The 19,530-nt window shown below is 41.4% G+C and overlaps 1 protein-coding gene and 1 long non-coding RNA gene across 9 annotated transcripts in view; one reads left to right on the top strand and one right to left on the bottom strand.

Moving 5' to 3' along the window:
• The first annotated feature begins 1,615 nt into the window (after positions 1-1,615).
• LOC130911436 (aggrecan core protein-like) lies at positions 1,616-12,161 on the top strand. The gene is made up of 8 exons (XM_057829245.1): positions 1,616-1,783; positions 4,485-5,293; positions 5,354-5,457; positions 9,384-9,508; positions 11,115-11,179; positions 11,289-11,374; positions 11,443-11,620; positions 11,720-12,161. The coding sequence occupies exons 1-8, from the start codon at positions 1,720-1,722 to the stop codon at positions 11,867-11,869; spliced, it is 1,581 nt and encodes a 526-aa protein (XP_057685228.1). The 5' UTR covers positions 1,616-1,719; the 3' UTR covers positions 11,870-12,161.
• A 4,518-nt stretch (positions 12,162-16,679) lies between these two features.
• Positions 16,680-19,530, bottom strand: part of LOC130911433 (uncharacterized) — a 12,078-nt gene continuing 9,227 nt past the window's right edge. For all 8 annotated transcript variants that reach the window (XR_009062139.1, XR_009062136.1, XR_009062138.1 and 5 more), the window contains one exon: positions 16,680-19,530. This exon is cut by the window's right edge and continues 2,957 nt beyond it. This is a non-coding gene — a long non-coding RNA (uncharacterized LOC130911433).

Raw genomic sequence — 19,530 nt, forward strand, 5'->3', positions numbered from 1 at the left:
ATCTAGCAATTAGTATGTCGCGTTATTTTGTATCTGTGTGTGTGTGTGTGATTTCTTTGACAGCTTTTATGATGGTAAAGCATTCACCATAAATTATAATCCAACAGTGGGGCTTATAATATCACCATTTAATGGCCACCGCTATTTTTCTGTATGTGCTTGCTTTATTCTGTGTCATTACTGCCATCATAAAATCTTAAACGCTTCATTGGCATAAGAGCAATATAGCTTTAGCGTGTGTGTCTCTGTGGTGGGGGTGCATGTGTGCGTGCATGTATTTAAAAAAATGCTCTGAAAAAAAGAAGAAAAAAAAAACACAGAAACATTGAAGTAAAAAGCAAAAAGTAATAATGTCACATCAGCCATGAACAATAAGTTGTCTGTTTGAAGTGTACTGTTCAAGTCGTATGTCATTTGTGTTACAATGACATGTTTGCACAGTCGTCGTATTGATTTGTATAATGTTGTTCAAGTCATACTAGCTGTTATAAATGTTCAAACTTGAATTCTTATTGTTTACAAGACATTTTCATATACTTAATGTTTAGACTGCATGTACAATTGTTAAACATGTTAAATTGAAAGCTGGTAAATAAAAAAGAGAAACAGTACAGAAAAGCAGTTTCTTTTCAGGTCAGTCACGTCAGCCTCTCGCCATAGTACACGCACACACACACCCACGCATCCCCCACCCCACACACACACAATTTAGTTTTTGTGTCTCAGTTTTTGTGTTTGTTTTTGTGTCTGTCTGTTTGTCAGTTTTTGTGTTTGTTTGTCTATCTGTCAGTTTGTATATTTGTTCGTGCCATGTGAGAGAATATTCTCAAAAGCTGGAGAGGTCATTAGCAAAAAGAGGAACCGGCTGAAACCAAATGCTGCTGAGATGATTCTGTTTTTAAATAAAAATGTGTGAATCACCCAAATCCCCATCCCAGTGTCACTAGCATTCTATACACCTACCATCAAGAGTTCCCTATTGCACAAGCATTTGCGTATTTCATTTAAAAGTAACACAACAGCTTTTTTTTGTTTGTTTGTTTTCATTATTATTATTATTATTATTTTTTTTTTTATTAATCTGGGGGAAGAATAAAGAATACATTTCAGGCTAGTGGTCAAACCCACTACTGCTCGCACATCAGACATAGTATATAACCACCATACCACCCACAGGTTTCATTGTTCAGATGACACTTGGTCATTTGGTTAGATGAAAATTCAATATATTTTTGTCCAGAAGATGTCACCACACTGAATTGTGTCAAATGCCTCGTAGCACGGAACCATCTCAACACATTTGCTTCAGCGGTACAGAAAGCAGCGGTGAAGCAGTGTCGTCTGTCGTGACTCACCACACTGATTCGTGGCAAATGCTTCATAACACTGAATGAACCATTTCGACACGTTGCTTGATATATATTTACTGCTTCAGAAAGCTAAGGTTTCTCCATCACTAGTACGACCCTAATTTCCAAATGTTCCACGTGACGTTGAGACGTGTTTGATGCACGAATTCTTCTTTGTTTGTATGTTTGTTTTCTTTTGATGCACGAGTTCTTTAGAGCGTCATCCTCCAGCCTTTGTGTCGTTGGACGTGCGTGCGTGCGTGCGTGACGTAGTCAAGCTTGTGTGTCTGTCACAGAGCGAAAGAGGCTTGCGTCGTATTAAATTCTCCTCTGAAGTTTATCTGGCTGATCTTCTATCTGGACCTGAGAGATGAAGAAGGCACAATCGCTCCTTTTCCAAGCGTTGACCGTGCTTGGCATTTGGGCTTCGCTTGGTGAGTTCACGTTTTTATTTGACTTCAAGGTTCACTGCAAACGTTGTTGGGACTGGATTTGTTTCTTCAGATCATTAGGGGATCAATATAAAAGGGCATTTTATTGGCCCCACCTCGGGGAAATGTATACTTGTCAGATTACTAGACATATTAAGCAAACTGTCAGTCTCATTTGAAACAATGGAAACAATACATTATACATCCGCGGTTTTGAGACACTTTCTGATCCGACTGTGAACTTTTGAAAAAAGGGTGTAGTAAAGCCTATTTAAAACTAACGACTGACTTTAAGCATTGATATACCACTCATTTAACTCACTGACCGCCACTGACTGAAAACCTGAAACATTCACTTCGGTTTGCCTTGGAAATTCACTTCGGTTTGCCTTGGAAGGCTGCAAATGGATTGGACGTCTAGCACCGTCATTGGCACAGAAACGTGAGAATCCATAGCCAGTCCTCCCAGTTAAGAATAAGCGCACTTCTGTTGTTGTCAGTAGTAAGCTAAACGAACCAAAATTATACATTAATACAAATGTATATATATAACTATTTTAAAACTATTAAAATTATTATGAATTAAAAAAATAACACTAAATATTACTATTAAATTTTATTATAATAATTTTAATAACTTAATAATAATAAATTTAATAAATTCATAATTATTTATTTTTTAATTTAATTTTATAGTATTATATAATACTATATTATTAGTAGTATTATTATTACTAAATATAATAACACTAAATATATAATACTAAATATTGACTAATGGCAGTTAAATACTCTTGTAGTTTAGTTTTGGTTAGTTTTAGTTTTATACTAAAGGGTCATAGTATTTACCTATGATATAAATAAATATCTACTTTTTTAAATTCCATTATAATCTTAATGATTTTTTTAATCAATAAATTATCAATAAACCCAATAGATTTGTATTAATGTATAATTGTATTTTTTCATATATAAATAAAATTAACATTAAAAAATAAAAAATAAATACATATATGTTACAGTTCTACATGGACTGAGGTTTTCAATGCAACTTTTCACATTCCAGGTGTTTTGTTTCACATTGCGAGATGGATAATTTTGTATGTGGTGCCTGTGTGTGTGTTTTGTCATAATGTATCAAACGTAGGAAGAGAATGTCCAAAAGACATGTGCTTCAACACAACAGAAACTTAGCTCCAAAACCATTGTCTGTGATCTCAATTGATCTGGATCATGAATACATATAGGTTGAGGTGCTGGAAGGGGAGGGATAATTGAACTTTTAATGACCGAAGGGAAAACAAACAACAACAAAAAACCTGCAGTTGAACACAATCTTGATGACTTTTACAATTGTTGTTACAATATGATTAACACCCCCCACCAACACAAACCTATATAAAGACAAACCGAACACTTTAAAATGCAACTTTTTTTCACCTCGACCTATAACCTTACTCACCTTGTCTTCACTGATGCAAAAGCATCTATTGCACTTTCATATGACAGTTGTTTTGGAAGGGCACTTCTTTCCTGGACTTGGTGGGCTTGGACTTGGTGCTGATGTGGATAAGTTCGCTGTAAAAGATGGCCCAGAATGTACAGAGGCAGAAGGAAAATATTTCAGAAGAGCATCTAGAGAAGAAAGTGGAATCTTACATTATATTTGTCAAATAGCTGCTCATTGTCAAACCAGCATGATAGCGCCTAAAGTCTTGCAGCCTACTGTACCTGTCTATTGGACCCGGTCACTATCTTTGATGGGCGTAGTTGAAAGAAAATACATTCTTGAAGCACTGCAACTACACAGGACTATTCAATAATAATGAATTAAATAAAATAAGACAGCAAATAAATACCTATTGAATTTTTTTTTTTTTTTTTACATGAACGTGATCGCCATTTTAATGAATTAATGACACATTTAAAAACAAATGTTTGCATTTAAATCCATGGCACTTTTAGTCCCCCATACCACAGAACTTTGAAATTATTAATGCATATTTTATGGTGTATTTGTATAATTAACCTTGCCACTTTTTTAGGCAAGGCAAATTTATTTGAAAGGCAAAATTTCACACAAGGTAAAAGTGGTTCACATCACATGAAAGTAAGCAAGACAATTTGGGTCCCCCATAGACTTTGTCCAAATTTCTCAAAAATTGGAGGGGGAGTAAATTTAACTGAAACTAATCAACAGCTGGCTGAATACTGAAAATATTTCTAAAACAACAGCCTGGCTAATGATACAGTATAATCTTTCTTTAGCACTAAGTCATATAAACTCTATGTGAATAACCGCTAGCTTGCAGTTGCGCTAAGTCTACGTGCTTATGCTGTTGAAAAAAAATCATCACAACAAACCTCTGTTTTTCTTCACGTTTATGGTCTCTTCTTTCTTTTTCTTCTGACCCGGAGGGCTTTTGTCTTTTCATGAAGTTGACGTCACCGTAACGTCGCTCAATTGCGGAGGCTAAAAATAGCACCTTCAGGTAGCTCACTCGTCTGCTGGGTGGTGAGACTGGGGTCTGTGGTGAAATTATCACATCACAGGAAAAAGTGAAACGGGCAGAGGGTCCACTAGAAAAATGATTTCATTATTATTTAAAGACTTATTATGAACGGTTTTGCTCTTCTTTTCTTTGAATTTTTTGAATACTGCTATCATCAAATATTATTTGAATATTTTTCTTGACGCCCTTAGGACGCTGCTGCGGGCCTACGAGCCCTCCTGCTACGCGCCCTCCTGCTACGCGCCCTCCTGTTACGCGCCCTCCTGTTACGCGCCCTCCTGTTACGGTCGCTCCTGCTACGGTCGCTCCTCCTACGGGCCCTCCTGTTACGGGCCCTCCTGTTACGGGCCCTCCTGTTACGGTCGCTCCTGTTACGGTCGCTCCTGCTACGGGCCCTCCTCTTACGGTCGCTCCTGCTACGGGCCATCCTGCTACGGGCGTTCCTGCTACGGGCCCTCCTGTTACGGTCGCTCCTGTTACGGTCGCTCCTGCTACGGTCGCTCCTGCTACGGTCGCTCCTGTTACGGTCGCTCCTGCTACGGTCGCTCCTGCTACGGTCGCTCCTCCTACGGGCCCTCCTGTTACGGGCCCTCCTGTTACGGTCGCTCCTGCTACGGGCCCTCCTCTTACGGTCGCTCCTGCTACGGGCCATCCTGCTACGGGCGTTCCTGTTACGGGCCCTCCTGTTACGGTCGCTCCTGCTACGGTCGCTCCTGCTACGGGCCGTCCTCCTACGGGCCCTCCTGTTACGGTAGCTCCTGTTACGGTCGCTCCTACTACGGGCCCTCGTGCTACGGGCCCTCCTCTTACGGGCCCTGATAAGAAGGTTGTATCGCCTACTCGACGGCCCAAGTCTGCTGAGGGCTGTCAGGCACCCTGGCGGCTCAACAACCAACATAGTTACTGCTTTGCCAATGACTCTAAATCTTGGGATGATGCCAAACGCTACTGTTCATCCAATGGGGGGCACCTGCTGATAATCCGGAGCAGCGCGGAGAGGGTGAGCGGCCTTTCACTAAGTGTCTCTCGTGCCCTTTAGTACTGATGCAATTTGTTTCAGGACTGGTTGAAAGAACAACTCGATGGCTTTGACTACTGGATCGGCCTGAAGAGCCCATACCCGTGGAAGTGGATTGACGGAACTCCTTTGAAATCAGAACTAGCGTAAGCAGTATAAGGAAAGCGTAATGTAGACACGTAAAATTTGGGTACTTCCTACTCACTCATCACTATAACACCCAAAATGACAGCTGCACCCAAGGAAAAGTGCTTCTTCTTTGCTTTATAGGGAACTGAACAGCCTTATGTGGCGACTGCTATTATCAATAAGATGATTGGTAAAGCACAACCGAATCAGAATCGATCAAAATAACATCCCTCAGCGTATCTGCTTTTTAACAGGCCGTTTAGTTAAAAAGAATTTCTGAAATGTTTTTTGACAGGCCGTTTTGTTAAGAAGAATGGTTCTAGTCAAGGCTGATTTATGCTTCTGCGTTCCGGTGACAGCGGAGCGACGCCGTAGGCCCTACGCCAGGGTTCACTAAATCCGGACCCTAGTGACGGGATCTGTCGTTCACTTGAGTAAACGAATCCATTCCGGATCGTTCAGTAAAAAGATTCGTTCAAACGAATCGTTCAACGAATCGTTCGCCCCCCTCATCTCCCTCCCCGTCCAAATGAATCGTTCGGTTACTGAACGGGAAGTGACGTTGCCGAACGAATCACCAAAGACCGCTTCGCAGTATAACTGAACGGGAAGTGACATTCTTGGTCCCTCCCTCTCTTGCACATTGACCACTCGTCGTAGTTTCAGTAATGAGTGACAGGCAATATCATTCTGCTTTCACAGACAGCCTCGTCTCCCTCCCACCCGCTGCTGCAAAAGCGAGGGAGAACTTCCGCGTCGTCTGTCCTAGTTCTATGGGCTCAAAATCATGGCTCGTGCTTGCATTTCGATTTAGGACACGGTTAAACATTTTCCTTTTGTGGGAGGAGTGGGGGTTTGGGGTCGGGGGCGCACGGACTTTCTTTAGCATGTTCTCGATCACATATACAATGCTGCTGCTAGCCTGCTACCAGCCAACGCAGCATGCTTGCTGTCACGAAAATAAAAATAAATCGAAAGTTTAATTTCTAAATGGATCGACCAACACATATTTACCTCTCACTCTGTTGTATTTTTGTTTTCATGCTCATCACTATTATTTTTAGTCACTATTGTTAAAACTATAAGTGTAAATAGCTAGTTTTCGAATGTGCTGCTCTGAAATAAAGACAATACTGCATTTTGATATTTGACAGTTTAATTGCAAATCAGTATTAAGATGATCGTACTGAATTTTTGCACTGGTATTAATAAATAAAATAATCCGGTCAGCTCCCCTGTCGTCCCCGCATCTCAGATCGTCAAATGCTGACGAGAAATGGTTGTTTGCCCTTTACGATGTCGCCTTTCTACCCTTATTAGTCTGTTAAGAAAAATGTAGACATATTGCGACATCTCCCGTGTCCGCGTGCGTTGTTTTGGGGCGCTTGAGTAGTGCATGATGGACGGATTGACATAATTTGTCAAACCAACCAACACCTGACACGGGGGAAAAAAATAAAACACTCGGAAAAAAATGACATGTATATACAGTTTCATTGCAAATCAGTATTATGGTGATCGTATTGACGTTTTGCACTGGTATTAATAAATAAAATAATCCGGTCAGCTCCCCTGTCGTCCCCGCATCTCAGATTGTCAAATGCTGACGAGAAATAATTGTTTGCTCTTTACGATATCGCCTTTCTACTCTCATTAGTCTGTTAAGAAAAATGTAGACATATTGCGACATCTCCCGTGTCCATGTGCGTTGTTGTGGGGCGCTTGAGTAGCACATGATGGACGGATTGACATAATTTGTCAAACCAACCAACACCTGACATGGGAAAAAAAAAATAAAACACTTGGAAAAAATGGACATGTGTATACCGTTTCATTGCAAATCAGCATTATGGTGATCATACTATTCTTTTTTTCTGTGCACATATGAGGTAAATATCGCTGCCATGAAGCCTCCATATAGTGACAGTTCTTTGCCCCCTTCATTGCCGTCACGCGACCGCAGCTCAGCTTTTGCTTGCCTCGTAGCTACCCGTGTTTTAAATTACTGTAAATTTGATAGTATGTCGTAATAGGTAGTCCCGAGTCTGTTGAGAAAAGTAGTACACTAAACCATGCTCGCTAGATTTGTGTGGTGTTTTTGTCTTTTTGAGCTGCATTTGATAGGCTCCACGTTAACAAATATGTGACAAAGTCCTTTCCTTTCATTTTTTGATTCGTTCACCGCATAGTCATTACTGGAAAGTCACGTTAGCAGCAAGCTAGGTCAGGAACCGGAGGACCGAGTCACTGAACGGGAAGTGACAAAACTCAGTCTTGCCCCCTTGCCTGCACGCTGGCTGCTTATTGGCCACACGTGGAAGTGAGTGACATACGCCCTGATTCTGTTTCCGGTCCCTCCCCTGCCCGCGATGAGGCTGGCGTCTGATTGGTCGTGTGCGATGTCAGAAGACGCTGCCGCTTGCTCAACGCCCTCCCACGCAGTGAACAAGCACCAACTTCATAGAACGAATCAGTGCAGATGGTGATTAGTTCGGTCTCGTTCACCCAAACAATTCGTTCAAAAAGAACGAATCATTCGCGACCGATACAACACTACCGGACCCCGGTGCCACTTTTCCTGTCGTGTTTTCCACGTCTCTCTCCCCTAACACACCTGAATCAAATGATTATGTCATCAGCAACCTCTCCAGAAGCCTGATAATGATCCTGATTATATTGATTCAGGTGTGTTGGAGGAGGGAGACATGGAAAACACGACAGGAAAAGTGGCACCGAGGTCCGGATTTAGTGAAGCCTGCCCTACGCCGTCATTGCGCACTTGAACTTCTGCGTCACGGGAACACTTTGCTCTGTAACTCACCACCATGCCACTAGAGGAGGTGTGGGCTTGAACAATTTTGCGCAACCGAAAAGAGTGTATTTGCAGCTGCAGCTAATCAATACTGAACAACAAATGTTGACGCGTGGGCAACACAGAAGACGTGTGCGAATGTTTGAAAATGGCGGCGGTGTTGTGCTGAACCGGAAAAAGAGCGGACCAATCACAGTCCTTCAACGTTTACGTTACGCGCGTGTGTGTTAACGGCGTAGAATATCTTGCCGGAACTCCCTGACATAAGGGTAGGCACGGAGCCCTTTTTTTTTGGGGGGGGGGGGGTGGTTGTGCTTTTCGCACAGTTTTAAATAGAGCACACAATAAAACACAACAGGTTTCACACACACACAGTGGTTAGCACGTCGGCCTCACAGTCCTGGGATCAAGGGTTTTTTGAAAAACGCTCTGGCCTTCCTGTGTGGAGTTTGCATGTTCTGCCCATGCCTGCTTGGGTTTTCTTCGGGTACTCCAGTTTCCCCACATCCCAAAAACATGCATGGTAGGCTAATCGACCACACTAAATTGTCCCTAGGTACGAGTGTGTGCGCGCGAATGGTTGTTCGTCTCCTTGTGCCCTGCAATTGGCTGGTAACCGATTCAGCGCGTACCCCGCCTAATGGTTGTTCGTCTCCTTATGCCTTGCAATTGGCTGGTAACCGATTCAGCGCGTACCCCGTGTACCGCCCACAGTTATCTGGGATTGGCTCCAGCCGTGACCCTCTTGAGGATAAGCGGCTCAGAAATGGAATGAATGAAAGGTTTCACACATGCATTACAGCATTACAGTGAAACGAGGCATAAATGAGAAACTGATTCCCATATATCCATTATTTTTTCACTGGTTTACAAAATTCCATCTAAAAGTCCATCTAAGAAACACACGTGATCATTACAAAAAAAATCTTCTTACTGAGCAAAATCATATATATATATTTTTTAACTATATATTTTTAAGGATAATTTCATGTATTGATTTTGTTTTTTGTTTTTTTTTTTTTGCACTTGATTTGTAAATGCGACTGATGCTCAACTAGGGATGAGCTTCAGAGCAGCTGCCGAAAGGTTGTTTTATAGCAGGATCTCGGTATGAAAGGTACTTCTGTGCAGGCTCTGGGATGCAGGTGAGCCTAACCTCCAAAATGAAGACTGTGTTGAGATGGGGGGACGTCGAGGTCGCTTGAACGACCTCTCCTGCACCTCCCTTAGACGTTACATCTGCAAGCGATGCCAAGGTGAGTTGGCGCCTTCTGTTGGTGTGCACCAACTATACTACACTGTGCTTTCGATTAGAGCAGGGGATTCTCAAACTTTTTCCTGTGAGAGCCACATAACTTTTCCCTTCTCTGATGAGGGGCCGGGTCAGTTTGTAACAGAAAAAGTGTGACGATTGCAGGAGTGCCTAAATGCAAAAATGAATTGTTTTTCAGAAAGCCACAATCAAATAACCCTTTCTGGATTCTTCACGGAACAAAAGTAAATAAAATAAAAATAATAATATAAAATAAAGATAATATGTCAAGTTCAAAAATAGATCTTTAGGTAGACATAAGGAGAGAAGACACTCAGTTTTCTTGGCCAAGGAGAGCAACATGTGACTCGTGAGTCACCAAAATTGATCTCGAGGAAAAATATCCTCCTTGGTATTTTATTTAGGGGTTTGTCCTAAACAAAGATGGATGTCGCCCTAAGGGAGGGGAGAGCAAGCTGGAGACACCCATGTGGTTTTCGATTGGATATGTGTGTGCATGTAGGTGGAACTAAGTGAATACACATGTGGAAGCAAGATCTTATGTAAACAATCATATAAACAGTCAAAATAATCCAGACACTTCAGTTATGCAACGCTGCGGCCATGGATGGAAAATTGTCCTCGAAGGTCTAGACGGAAGTCCAGACGCCAGGTGCTGAAGATGCCTCGGAAGGTCTAGTTACGCAATGATGCGGCCATGAAGCAAAATAGTTGTCATCCCGACCCTCTTTTACCCTTTGTAACACTTAAGCATTATACTACAACCTGGTAGCAATAATCATTTACTGGTTATATAAGTAAGAAAAATATGGCATTATGTATTTATGGTATGTATGAGCACAAGCAAATATTCAATCAATCAACCAAGCAAATATTTAATCAATCAAACCTCGATAATTACCTCAACATAATATAATATTATCACTATTAATTAAATAGATAATAACCAAATAGCCCTCTGGGTTCTTCACAGAAAAAAGCCAGGAAATAAATAACACTATTGGAAAAAAAAGAAATTGATTGTTCAGGGGGCCGGACCGAATGTGGAGGCGGGCCGTAGTTTGGAGAGTGAATAATATATGAATGTGAGAGAATATATGTGTGTGAGGGTGAATATGTATGTGAATGGAGAATGTATGTGTGTGTGTGAGGGCCAGAATGAAAAATGTCTTGTACGGCCCCTCATATAGTTCAGTTAGTCTTTCGTCTACTTTAAGAATGAGCTTGCATACGATTGATAATAGAGGCCTACTTGTACCACTAATACTTTTTCCATTCTGAGAGATTCAGGCATCATTATTAGCTGCCTATCAATCAAATACATTTGCTTAGTTGGCAAATTGTGCACTATCATACTTCTGACTCCGAGGCTGCAAGTGTTCTGCGCTCATATACATCTGTGAAACGTGACCGTGTTGCGGACGCAGCTTGAATGTGGTCTACCGATGGAGCACAGGATCACATGGTGTGCTGATTATTTAGCTGGGAAGATTCATGGCTTCCTAATATGCAATGTGCTCACTCACACTTAAAATCTTAATGTCAAATCTCATGTGTCCTACCTTGGTTGATGTTTGTTTCAATACCAGATAGCGATGAGATTATGTACAACGGCATTAAAGGCACTTGCAACCTCCAAGTGGATGTGTACCAGGTGAGTTGACGATTGTATGAGTTGTAGTTGGCATGTTCTGGAGGTTGCCCATAGCGATTAGCGCTTGACTGATATATCAATTTCACGCTGCCTTTATGTGTGCGTGCAGGAAGTTTCCGAAGTGCTGTTCAAAGAGCGTCTATACGCTGGCTGCATCATCGTCATCCAAGGAAAAGTGAAGCCGAACCCAACCAAGTAATTGTCACCATTCCCCCACGTTGTGTTAGGTTCGCTGTTACAAGAACTACCTGTCTGTATTGCAGGTTTATCGTCCACCTATCTTTGGGCCACGGTGAAGACACCCCGATGCGCATCGAAGTTGATTTCAAAGATGGGGACCTTGAGCTATTGACCCGCATCGGGAGTCATGTTGATGGAAAGTATGTCAACAAGATCGTCAAAAAGGACTCCTTCCCCTTCGCAGCCGGAAGCGACTTTGAGGTCATTATGTCATTTTAGGCACACCATCAAATTACAAAAAATTGAGGTGGTTGGAGCTTCTTCTCACGTCGGCTGGACTAATCATGCATTCTTTTACAGATGACCATCGAGTGCGGCGACGACATTTTCCGCTTGGCCGTCGGCAACGACTTTGAGGTGGAATACGAGAATGATGGTTATGATCTGCAAGATATCCACAGGCTGTTGGTGGAGGATGATGTGACAGTCACCAACGTCAGGCTGATTTGAGGCTGCCAGCGCAGTAAAATGGGAGGTGCTGCTTCTTCTCAGGATGTTGACGCCATGACGGCTCTTAACTAGGGTGACCGCCAGAGGGGAAAGTGGCTAGAATTCATTGCTGGAACTCCCCGACATGAACGGAGCCAGAATTTTTTTTTTACACACATAAAAATAAAACGGTATTACACATGCATTAGGCTACTGCATTACACATCCTATCACAAGGTAAACATGAGAAGTTGATTTTCATTCAAAATTGTATTTTTCAATGTAACAGTTAATAAAATAGCAGAAACCCCAACCTCTCCCAACCTCTATCTCTTTATTTTCCCTCATTTCCTCACGTCTAAATGCAAAAATTGAACTCCGAAAGAACATAGAATTACAATTGTGAAAATTTTTTGTCAAATAATCATGTCACAAAAAATACAAATGACTTACAGTGAAATGGAATGTATTTTGAAGATCGCACATTGACATGGAAGATGTTCTGAACCTCCCCATCTAACAAATGTAACAAAATTTAATGAAATAAGCCTCTTCAATTCTTTCCTCTCTCTGAAAGAGCTGAGCAATTTTCTGTTGAATTGCCCTTTTTTTATCGCCTTAATTTTGAACGGAAAAATGAGTCCATGCGCACATTGACCCGACTCCTCGTACTTTATAACTGCTGCAGCAAAGGAGAGCTCTGTGCTGTCCATGGAATAAATAAATGTACTGAATTATCGCCTTTCAAACAACACGAGTGTCCCATTTATCAAAGACAATGATGAAAGCAAAGACGATTCTCACTGCTCAGTTGTTTACAATAAGTGTACACTCAAAATAACGATTCAACCCACAATGCACTGTGGCCTTCCGATTGGCTGGCCTCTACAAGACACCACAACTTAAGAAGTTTTGTACATGTGACCCTTCACCACTTAGGTATACATACACTGCCCATCCATATGTTATTATACACATAAAATACTTAGACATTTGTTTCCGAGGCAGAAACGTAACCGAAAGCATTCACGAGTGTCAATGCTACCGCTAGACAACCGCACTGTGAAAGTGAATGAGCTTATGGGCAAAACCGTGACAAAAAAAAACAGATGCCGCGAATTATTCTGACCAGCAGGTGGCAGCAACGCACCGCAAAGGGTCAACTGATGGCCCATATTATTGCATAAAGTCAGCACATCGACACACAATACAACAGCATAAACGTCTCTCAGAACTACTACTTCTCACACTACTAGTAGGAGCCACGTCAACGCAGGCAGGCGATTCTCCTCAAATTGTTCCCGTGAAAAATCATGAAAATCCGACATTTTCACAAATTTATAAATCAGGCCGGATGCAACGGACAGGACGTGAAAAGTGGACATGTCCGGGCAAAGAGGACGTTTGGTCATCCAAGCAAACAGTCATGGCCGATAAAAACTAGATCACGATTGTGTACGATCGGAAAAAAAAAACGGACCCAAAAAGACATCAACACAACTGTTTCTCCACCAAGCATTGTGAGGAATGTTCACAGTCTATGTGCAGCGACTTTAATTCACTTTACAACGCATACTCACATCATCAATGAAGGAGCCGACGTACACTGCTGGCCAAAAGTATTGGCACCCATGCAATTCTGTCAGTTAATGCTCAATTTCTCCCAGAAAATGATTGCAATTACAAATGCATTGTTAGTACTGCTTTGTCATGTACGTGTACAATCATTTAGTTTATTTTTTTTGTCTGTGAATTTCAATCTGTTTGTCACTAGTAAACATCCACTCCATTTGAACAAGGAGGGGGACAGCGAATACGTTCGTTCGCTTCCAGCCCTTCCAGTTCAAATGGAGTGGAGGTTTAAGTGCTGTCAATGGCAACACTTGGAAACTGTTCAGTTTTAGTCAATTTCAGCGACGCCGTTGGACAAAAGCGGTAGTGTTTTGCCTTAAGGCAGACACACACCCAAATAGTGCTGTAAAATCACGATGGTCGCCTGCAGATGGATAAAACATTTGTTTCCAGCGGCTGTGTGAAGGATTAAAAGTAACAAGGTAATGAATCCAGTTGTGGCTAAACAATAGGATAGGATCAAGGCCGGCCCAGCATATACGCAGACTATGCAGCTGCTTAGGGCCCCTGACCACTCGGGGGCGGGGCCCCAATCTGGAAACCTCATTTTATACGTTGTTAATAGAGCATCGTGAATAATGTGGCGCGCATTGCCGTTGATCTATGCAAACATCCATTTTCTTGTCATTACAATCTGGCAACCTGGGGAGTGACGTTAAACCTGCTTTGCGATGATTGGTGCTCAAACTTGCTTGGAAAATAGATGCACGGATATGTGGAAGAGAATTTATCCCTCTGGAGCAGAGAAAGGAAAGAAGAAAATCGGAGAAGAAAAGAAACAACAGTATAGTGCTGCAACGATTAATCGATGAACTCGAGTATTCGATTAGAAAAAACATTCGAATTAAATGTTGTTGCTTCGAGTATTCGTTTAATGAAAGTGGCGTTGTCATGGTTTATTTTGAAAGTGTTTGCATTTACTTTTATTGATTAGGGTGGATACACTGCCCTCTGGTCTGCCTCTTTTTACATGGCTGAATCCAACTGCTCCCTGTTAACACCAACGTAAGCTAAGTTTTTGTTTGAGCTAATGTTTTTTAATGCATTCATAATTTAGTTTATAGGTATATTTAGCCGTTTTTTGTGGGAATATGTGTCTGAACCATTTGTTAAGAGCATTGTGAAAAAAACTTTAGCATTTTATAGCATTTATATGCTAGCTGACTTTCTCTATGCAAGTTAGCCAATTGTTCTTTTGTTGTACATAGATCCTCATTTAAAAAAATATTTATATATGTATCTATATATTACATATATATATATATATATATATATATTACATATATATATATATATATATATATGTATATTACATATATATATATATATATATTTATATATACTCTTTGAGGCTGAGCTCAGGTATTTTAATTTTTCATGTTCCTTATCTGATTACTCGATTATTCCAACTGACTAGTCCATCAATTAATCGACTACTAAAATATTCTGTAGCTTCAGCCCTACAACAGTTTCGCGGTAATTGAGCATGTTGTTGATGTTGTTGTTGTTGTTGTGCAAGACACTCCAACTTGAACGCTGTTGTCAGCAGAGCTGGTCAATATGTCGTACTGGTAATTGCCATTAGCTGCAGGGCAAAAGCCTGGAGCGAATCAAGTAAAGCGGAGCAAGCTGTCACCTGTCGGCAACGGCAAATGTACGGCTTCCGCTGATTGTAGTAAAACGAAATATTGGCATAATATGCATTTGGACTGGAGAGCGTAGATATAGTCATTTCATTATTATCAAGTAGTATGCCAATCAGAAAAAGGTTTGGCGCCATCTACTGTAAGTACTGGCAATCGTTTGGGGTGAGAAGTTTGAGTATGCAGTGCAACAAAATCTGATTAATATACAAAATGTGGACGTATGGGTTGGATTGCATGTATGGGTTTCACAGTGCTCTGTGACGAAATGGTGGGCCAAAAATATGGGCCCCTTGGCATTATTTTGCTTAGGGCCCCTAAGTGGCCTGGGCCGGCCCTGCGTGCAAGTGCATCCAATCCACGGGGGAGAGACGAGATGGCAGCCCAGACTCGGCAACCTCACCTGCACCTGGCCGAGCTCACAACCGCCCAGTTCATCGACATCTGGAAACACTTTGACATGGATGGTCAGTGACTTTTGCTCTTTTTTTTTTCCCCCTTCCATCAGAAGTTCATTTCTTAAAAAGAGAAAATGTGTTAACTATTAAACATTCATTTTCTTGACCCTGAATAAAAGATTTGCAATTTTAATCCTATATAGGGCACTCATTTTTACACAACGTATGGTTGCCATTGACGGCACCAGACCTCCATATCCATTTTGGCTAGGAGAGGCTAGCAGCGACTGACCACTGCCAACCCTTCCAGTCAAAATGAATTGGATATCTAGTGTCGCCAATGACACTGAAAGATGAGCATTCACAACCATTCTTTCCAGTTTAAATGAGTTGGATGTCTACAGCTGTCAATAGCAGGCAATGAGTAAAATACTAAGAAGAACAAAAAGATAGACTTTGGAGTGTTATTGGAGATCATAACCACAGTGTGTAAATAAATGACATTTTTGATCTGTAAAATTAGTTGATTTCATGTGCTCGTTAGTAGGTCAGAATAAGGTTGGATATCGGCCAACTGTTGTAGTCGCACTTCCCGTTTTCATGGGATTACCTTCTCATGTCATTCAAACCCCCCCTCTGACCTCTGTTAAACCAAACCAGTCTTATTCCGAGCCAGTATTAACTCTCACCACAACAGCTTTCTGCTTGCATATATTGTAGGTGGTAAATGCTGGAGAGGACTGCAAGACATTCCAAATGTTGTTGTGAATTTGGTGATAAGACTTGGCTCAATTTGCTATGGTCAACGATGAGTTGAATCAAGAGCCAATGGACACGCATTGGACCCACTGGCAATTCCAATTTTGTGTTCAGACAAGATTAACACACAGAGCTGCCTCTGAATGATCGTGTTTTTGTGTCATTGACGGCGACAAATGTCCAGTCCATTTGCTAATGGTGAAGTGATAGTCAAATAGCAAAAATAGTGGCGCTTCGATGTACGAGTGACCAGACTCAAGAGTTTTTCGAGGTCTGACCTGAGGTGGTTAAAAGCAAAAGTAGTTATCCAAAACATTCCTCAAGTACAAGTAAAAAATATTCGTTGAAAAGAATACTCTAGTAAGGAGTAACTTTGTCAGTAACTGCTTACAATGTCTGATGAAAAAAAAAAAAATAATAATGTTATATATTTTTTTCAAAGCACAACTTCATCTACTAGTAGATGGACTGTCATTATCATACTGTACTATAACCTATCCGGCCAAAAAGATGACACACAAACCCTCAAATTCAGACCAGAACAACACGATGAATCACCACCCAGAGCATGAGTGCCCTCTAGCGGAGAACAAACATTGTTACCGCTACTTATAACGTATAATGGAGTCATGTGGTTATTGTTGCGACGTCTCATTGGTACAACTGAGACGGCCACTGTCGGCACCTCTGGCGAGAATAAAGTCAATATGTACAATAAAGACGAAAAATGTAATGACTAGTGTAGCCCAAAGTAGTGGAGTAAGAGTTGTGTTTCATCACAAATCTACTCAAGTCAAAGTAAAAAGTATCGCGTGGTAAAACCATAAGGTGGAGTTTGACTTTTCTGGCAAGAGGGGCCAAAAATGTTGATGACCCCGAAACGCAGTGTCAGCAATAAAATCAACTTACACGATATATGCTCCGATAGTAGCTTAGCCCATGCTCGTACATACAGGCATCCCAGCTGTGTGTGCGTCTGCGTGTGTGCGTTTTTCTGTCTTACCTCGTGGAGAAGTAGACGCCGCATCTTTTTTGGCTGAATATTTCAGCCAGGAACATCATTTATAATAATACGTTGAAAATGAACTTTTTTTTTTTTTTTTACCTTGTTTCCATTTTTGGGGGTTAACGTCTGAAGTGGAGCCAACTGAAATTCCGCTCACCATTTTGGCGATGCTCTCCGGTGTTTCATGGTCCACATCTTCAGTTCTTGGTTCTCGCTCAGTAGTTGTTGTCGCTTTTGAAAGCTTAGGTTTGAAAAAAATGATGTATATCCATCTTGCCTCTTCTGACCTCCAGTGTTTTTTGGGGGTGGCTTAGCAAAGCAAATGACCGTCTCTAAGGTGCTAGTTGTCAGGGAGCGCGGGCGGGCAAGGTGGACCCAAATGCAGGGAAATGTAGGCAAGGCAGATGAATGGTGCAAAAATGATTTAATTAAAGCCAACGAAAAACAAAGTACAAACAAAGGCTGTGATAATCCAAAGAAGGCACTGAGGCAAACAAAAACTGTCACTAACAAAAGACTGCTTTTCAAAAACTCACTTGGAACACAAGGGCTTGGATAGGCGTGAATACTGCTGATGAGAACCTGACATGGACTTTGACGTTGACATAGACACTTACATTGACAATGACGCAACAAGGACTGAAAAGAAACTGGGTGCTTTTATACACACACACATGCAGACAAGGGGTAACGAGACAACGAGGAACAGCTGGGTAATACAGGAGGACTCACTATGTGCAGGCACGACAGGTGAAATCAATGGGTAATCACAGAGACAAGTCACACTAAGGAAAAAAACAACACAAAACCCAACACTACTCACATGATCTTTTTGAAAAATATTTTTTTTACCCATTACAAAAAATGTTTTTTGTTCATTTCATTCATTTTTGTTGTTTGTTTTATTGCTTTACAACTTTTACAGACAACATTTTACCGGCAACGTCTTAATTTTAAATCCATATATTGGAAAGTCATTTATAAGATCCGACCGCGCACTTATGCGCGTGCGGTGGCCACGGACAACGGGGAACCCAGCCAGCAGGAGGAAAACTCGGTGGAGCAACAAGTGGCATCTTACCTTCGGAGCAAGGGAATAACGTTGGACTTGGAGCACATCGAGGCGTGCCACTCAATGCCGATGAGGAATGACAGACCGCCAGCCATCATCGTGAGATTTATCAGTCGAAAAAACAAGACAATGCTGCTGAAACAAGGTCGCAAGTTGAAGGGTACCGACGTATATATGAACGATCACTTAACACGGAAGAATGCTGATATCGCCAAAAAGGCAAGGTATCTTAAAAAGCAACGCAAGATTCAACACACGTGGGTAGTCAATTGTAAAATATACATTAAATGGAACGGAACGCCTGAGGAAGCAAAAGTGCTGATGGTGCGAGATATTGAAGAGCTTGAAAAGTACTGATACCTATCAAGACCAGGTACCATCTCTGCATACAATGACTATGAACGATACATCAAACACACGAACTGTACTCAGGAATAAGAGCGACATTGATCCACTTCTGCGAACCCTTCAGAACAAACAAATAGAACTTGAGGCCTTTAAATCCAACGAGTCCAACAAAAGAGTCCCTAATATAGAAAGTGATCCTGACAATCATTTCTTTTCTTCTACTGTTACCAATTGCGATTATTTTTACACAAGATCTGTATGAAAATCATATCAACTCAATGGGCAAAACTGTCAATTATACATTTCAACAGCAGAAGCATGTACAAAAATGTCAGCTCTACCAAAGACTATCTGCACCAATTTACACACCCCTTCAGCATAATTGCGATCACAGAAACGTGGTTTAATATTGATAAAGGTATTGATTTTCTTATGGATGATTACGAATTAAAATACATAGAGAAAAGAAAACTGGTGGTGGAGTTGCCCTATATATTCATAAATCAATTAAATGTATGGTATTAACAGATACAGCTGCACTAGAAGCTATAATGCTGGGGGAAGTACAGCCACTGAGTTCTATCTCCTTTTTCTCACTCTACCTACAGTACCACTTGTCTTACTTAATTTCTATTTTCCAATGGTAATATCTAGTAATATGGTAATATCTGTCTAGTCTCTTCATCACTCGTCACCCGGTCTCCCCTTTCCCCCCACCCCTTTTTCAGCTGCAGCCTCCTGACTGTCCGGACCCCTGGCTGGATGGATGTCCTCGTTGCTACCCCCGTCTCATCTGGCTAGATGGACCTCTTCTTGTTCCTTTA

This window comes from Corythoichthys intestinalis, unplaced genomic scaffold (assembly GCF_030265065.1).
Source record: "Corythoichthys intestinalis isolate RoL2023-P3 unplaced genomic scaffold, ASM3026506v1 HiC_scaffold_45, whole genome shotgun sequence".
NCBI lineage: Eukaryota > Metazoa > Chordata > Actinopteri > Syngnathiformes > Syngnathidae > Corythoichthys > Corythoichthys intestinalis.

Bases quoted from the DNA above. Each gene is read 5' to 3' on its own strand.
- LOC130911436 (XM_057829245.1), top strand. From the start codon at position 1,720: ATGAAGAAGGCACAATCGCTCCTTTTCCAAGCGTTGACCGTGCTTGGC. The intron at 5,458-9,383 runs GTAAGCAGTATA...ACTTCTGTGCAG, and splicing joins CCTTTGAAATCAGAACTAGC to GCTCTGGGATGCAGGTGAGC. The intron at 11,375-11,442 runs GTAATTGTCACC...TCTGTATTGCAG, and splicing joins GTGAAGCCGAACCCAACCAA to GTTTATCGTCCACCTATCTT.